Source organism: Schistocerca piceifrons, chromosome 8, assembly GCF_021461385.2.
Source record: "Schistocerca piceifrons isolate TAMUIC-IGC-003096 chromosome 8, iqSchPice1.1, whole genome shotgun sequence".
Taxonomy (NCBI): domain Eukaryota; kingdom Metazoa; phylum Arthropoda; class Insecta; order Orthoptera; family Acrididae; genus Schistocerca; species Schistocerca piceifrons.
In genome coordinates, this window is record NC_060145.1 from 322749699 (window position 1) to 322755123 (window position 5425).

At 35.1% G+C, this 5425-nt stretch overlaps 1 protein-coding gene across 1 annotated transcript; it reads right to left on the bottom strand.

Annotated features, from left to right (window-relative positions):
• Positions 1-757: 757 nt before the first annotated feature.
• Positions 758-2875, bottom strand: LOC124711762 (mitotic spindle assembly checkpoint protein MAD2A). The gene is made up of 4 exons (XM_047241977.1): positions 2695-2875; positions 2426-2572; positions 2089-2322; positions 758-1355 (listed from the first exon to the last, which is right to left on the bottom strand). The coding sequence occupies exons 1-4, from the start codon at positions 2768-2770 to the stop codon at positions 1189-1191; spliced, it is 624 nt and encodes a 207-aa protein (XP_047097933.1). The 5' UTR covers positions 2771-2875; the 3' UTR covers positions 758-1188.
• Between the last annotated feature and the right edge of the window lie 2550 nt (positions 2876-5425).

Sequence of the window (5425 nt, forward strand, 5' to 3'; positions counted from 1 at the left end):
GTCATACAGGAACCTACATAAAGACAACATGCGGCACTTAAGACAGAGCAAAAACAAACACTAGCACTGCATACCAGCATTTAGCAGTAGCAGGCCAGGAAAAATGTTCCCGTATGGCAGCTGCAGGACAATCTTTTTATGTTGCCAAGATGTTTACAAACTGTCGTTAGCATCAGTAACCCAGTACGACTCACAGACAATGTTGCAGAACAGCTTTCAACGCAATGTAAACTGCACCTTCAGTAAGCCAAGGTAACGAAATCATTCAGACGCATTTACTTTGTATTCACAAAGGAAGTTATTACAGTCTATAAAATATTTTAGTAGCATATGATTAGAGAAACATTAACAGTAGCTCTTGACTTTTAAAACCATCGAGCAGTAATAAGCATTTCCGCACTTATTTAGTAATTTCCTGTAATCCGCAAATAAGGTGATAAATCTATAACGATCACAATCTGTAATAGTTGGAAGACATGCAAATAACTGACCAATTTCTGTTCACACACACACACACACACACACACACACACACACACACACACACACACACAACACAGACAAAAATTACTATCATCGACATATAAACTGGGGAGGCCACAGCACATAAAAACAATGCTGAGAATCAATAAAGGAGTTTTTCTAAAACATGCATCAACCATGTTCACATGACACTACCCACCTGAAGTGTTCATTAACAAACAAGTTTCATGGAAAGCTCATTATAGGAGTGGGTGTAATGGATTAAATCAAACTGTGTATCTCCAAACTCTGTATTAGCAAAATTGTCATCTTTTAAAACTATACAAAACATTCATTCACAAATACAATTGTTTAATATTCTAAAACAAAGCAATAAAAAACACCCTTGAGCTCTCTCCAAACATAAAATGTGATGTATTACAAAGCTACTATACACTGTAGAACTTCACGCAAACTTGAATGGAACAGTATTATTTGAATTTACTACATTGAATATGAGACTAAAATAGATCTATACAAAATAAGCAACATTTAAACTCTTTCTAAATTTATGTATAAAAACTGAGAATGGGAAATTTTTAATAAATGTGTATATTTACAAGTGAGTTACACCTAAAAATCTGATCAGTCATATCAATTTACAGTACAATGTGTGCTGCACTGTAACTATGAATAAATAAATGTCCACATGGTTCTCACATCTCATTACGTATTAGCTTTGTAGCTCACTAAAGTGTCTACACGATGTAATGATGTGGAAAATGTGCGCAGCTTTACTTCTTGCGAGTTTGTTATAAATGCAGGCTCTGTCTCATTCCATTTCTCTGGCACTTCACAGTCAGCAGTAGTGTATATCAAAACATCAAACGAACCTGCAACAATTTCAGCCCAAAAATATAACAGCTACTTTTCAACTGTTAAATATACGTCAACTACATCTATTATTTTAATGTAACACAGCTTTTGTTACATTTGCTGAACGCTTGGAAAGAAACTAATAGGCCATTAATGATGTTAGATAACATTCAGAGATCTGTAGCGCGAAAGACCAGCTCAACATCAAAAATTGTAATGTGGTTAATCAAGGAATGAAGCAATTTTTAAACATATTAGATCTTTACACAATTAGAACTATAAGTTACAGTTGTATGTCACACAGAGATTTAATGTTTAAAGTCAGCACGTTTCCCACTATAGGTATCAGATTTCCTAGACGAGTGTGTGACCAAGTACCTTCCTGTTTTCATTCATTAATGTGCTACAGCATCATATTCTGGGGAAAGGAATTGTTGGTGCGAAGTGTGTAAGGGTATGTGGAGTCCACTCTAGAACATCTTCAGTAAAGCTTGGAACAATTAGCGTTACTGGCAATCTTACATTAGATTTGCTCTACCTTCAAGTTTGCTACCCATCAGTTCGAAAATAGTACCATATATGACTATATTACACGAATAAGAAATGATATAGCAGCCCTATATACCAATGAACCTTACTGTGACACAAAAAGTGAGATTTCGACAAATAACTACGAACTTTAAGTAACTAAGCACTTATCTTAATATCAAGATTTTTTCCTTTACTGTGGTAAAAAAGGAAAACACTCACATATACAATCCAATAGTGGTAAATAGCTAATGGACGCCGCGATTTGTCGCAGCACATCTCTTATTTCTCTCTGAATGACCTGAAGATCTTTGTTTCCAATTTCTTTGTCTGGATTGTCACAACTCGAACTATTCTCGTACTGGACTTTGAAATCCCATCTTTCCATGATTTCTTTGGTGTCCACATCAGTGATTGTGAGTGCAATTTTTTCCACTTTCTTATTCAACAACCACTCTGCAAAGAAGAGTGTGAAATAGATAGTTGCGCCATAATTCAACATCCACACACTACAACCTACTTGTTATTTTCGATTCAGCAAGCGAATCGTGTAACGTACCTTGAGCTTGGCCAAGTACCTCCTTAAGAAAATCTTTAACTTTCTCGTCCTGGGACATAAGAATAGTAACACCGAAGTACTCAGCACTGCTGAAAGTTTCCGAGGGATAAATACCTCTCTGATACAATATACTGTTAATCCCATAATCTACAAGGATAAAATAATGGATTATTAACCTGTTCTGATCTGAATATAAGCTAGGTAGCATACAATATAAACATAAATCGATACACATTAAAAACCGTTACAGCACAAAACCAAAAACTCACTCAGATATTCCGCAACAAGTTTAGCTGATCCTTTAAGTGTTATGCAGTTTGTGTTTTTCACAGCTGCTTCTGTCATTCTGGATCAAAGCAATGGACGATTAACACAGAACGTAAGACTCGATACTACTCCAACGTAACAAACCGTCTCTCTGTTTGGATGCTTCGCGCCGAATTCAGCGGGCCAGAGATATTACATTGCGTGACTAGTGTGAAATCGATCTTTGAGCCATGGGATCATTCACAATATTTCTCACGTAGTGGAAATCTGCAACGTAAATAAAGGTGACCATTTTTTGTAATAGTAGTACTAGTAGTTTTATTCGTCTGTAGACCTTCTTTACAAGGATACCGGATATTTCTTGCGAAATGTAATCGCTTGCCAGTCTCTATGTGCAATGTCACAATATGAAAACCACATAATCTATAAAATATAGTGCCATAGTGTTAAAATATAACATGCAATATTTAATAACTAATTCACACTCGCCGTCACTTCAAAACATTCCATAGCGGTTTTCAACTGGCGGAATTTACACAGGCTGTCAACGGACCTTCACGTTGCCGTCAAGGTTTCTCGGAAAGAAAGTTTTGTCGGTATAGTCGTTGACTCATGGCGGAAGTTCCCTTATTTTTGCCGCGCTCACATACATATAATATTAGTGCATGTTGAGCTTTTGTCTTTTCTTAACCTTTATTTTTATTGTTTTACATTGTTTTCTTGGAAAATTGAAAGTGGCCAATAACGACTTGAATACGTTTTTCATGAAACTTCTTCTATAAGCGAGGTCACATATCTGGCAGCGTCAAGCTGTTTCGGTTTTATAGTAACAGAACAGGTTTGATCCCTGCACTATATGCAAATAAAAACATAAGCTGATGAAGCAATTTTCCTTAAATACTGCAACATTTTAAGTGAAAAAGTCAGCTCTAATAGAGGATGTTATTATTTGTTTAAGGGGACACAGAAGGCAATTTTTATCCCTATTCTGCCAATGCTATTTTACCCTTTGAATAGGTACACTTTTCAGAAGAACTATAAGCCATAAACAATGAAATTTTTATTGCATATATATATATATATATATATATATATATATATATATATATATATATATATATATATATATATAAAACATATATGCCTCAGTTTACAAGGAAAATGAACATAATACCTCCTATGGTCATGAAGAAAAAAATTTATTCTTTATCTATTAAAATTTAACATTTTTATGTACATTAATTATTATAAAACAGCTTCTGATTGTTTGGTGGTTCTCAATTTCCTTGTAATAACTTATTACCATCTGCAGTACCAATTGACCAAATTTCATGTTTCTAACCCTATTAGTTTATCAAATAATGCTACCCGAAATTAAAAGAAAATGTAGTTTTGGGATAAATCCATTTAAAGTTTAATATTGCAATCCTAGTATAGCTATTGATGAGAATTACTTAATACTAATATTTTCCTGCACCATACTGAGCATCACCTGAATCATACTGATCTTCTTTTCTTCTCTTGGTCCGTCTTAATTTCTGTCTGGCTTCTTTTGTGCATTTTAAGTTAGTAGTATCTGCTTTGTGGATTCTCTCTTTATCGATTTGCTTCAAGGATTTTTCAATATTTCCACTAGATTTTATGTCCAATAATTCCAAAACATCCAGTTTTCTAATTACACCATTACTGAAGCATAAAATAGCATCATAGACACCAAATTTGAGGGTTGTAAGCTGAACAAATATAGTTTTCGGTAACCAGTTCCAAATGACAGAATTCACACATTCATTTAAATTTTGGGTTTCCCATGAAGACACTTCTTCAACAAGGTATCTTTACAAAGGTCTCTAAATAATGGTTTAATTTCATTCATTACTAGTGCAGGTAAAGAATGTTTGTGGTCATATCTGGTACTTCTCCTGTACTTGCTCCAGTGTCAGCATTATTCGGGCGAAGAACGTGCGCTAGATTTTCATTTGTGGAAGTTTATGGAAAAAGATGGCCCATACAGCTTTTTTCATATTTTCTAAAGTCCCAACATTTCTTTATTCGCGGAATTTTGATGAAAACACGTGGAACCAAAGTAAATACAAATCAACACGAACTTCCCTCACAACAAACTTCACTAATTACAGCCACAGTCTAACATAACAGTCGCGACACTCACTGCTGTAAAAGTTGTTACCGTTTGACAGATGGAGCGACACTAGCGCTCCAAGTGGCGAGTAAGATGAACGTCAGACGCGTCGTAAGCATAATGTTTGTTTTGCATCCATTTCCTACGTAATTTACGAAATATTTGAGTTATTTTCTTGCCTCCAAGGGTTTGTGTAGTATCAGAAGACATATATGTTTCTAAAAATGATTCTAAAATAAGCGCAAGTATGGACAAAAACCGTGAATCGAGTGGCAAGCTACAACACATTCGTGAAGAAACACTTGTGACGTTAGCTAGAACTGCATCTTACCACGTTGATATCATAAGAATATAAACACACAGATCCACACGTAAGAAGCACAGACATCTACCTCTACATGCAAAAGCGATCGACAGCTGATTTATCATTCTGTAGGACTACTGTGTTTGTCATTGGTGTCGCCTGTTGCCGCAAGTACGACCTTCATCTTTATATTATTCTAAATGGGACAAGCAACTGCCAAATAGTGGGAGAAATATGTTGAAAACATTATAATGAGCTGGTTACATTACATTTCACGTAAAACCAAATATTT

Coding starts and splice junctions, on each gene's coding strand:
- LOC124711762 (XM_047241977.1), bottom strand. CDS start 2,770: ATGACAGAAGCAGCTGTGAAAAACACAAACTGCATAACACTTAAAGGA. Junction 2,573..2,694: donor ACTTGTTGCGGAATATCTGA/GTGAGTTTTTGG, acceptor TTATCCTTGTAG/ATTATGGGATTAACAGTATA. Junction 1,356..2,088: donor ACCACTATTGGATTGTATAT/GTGAGTGTTTTC, acceptor AAATTGTTGCAG/GTTCGTTTGATGTTTTGATA.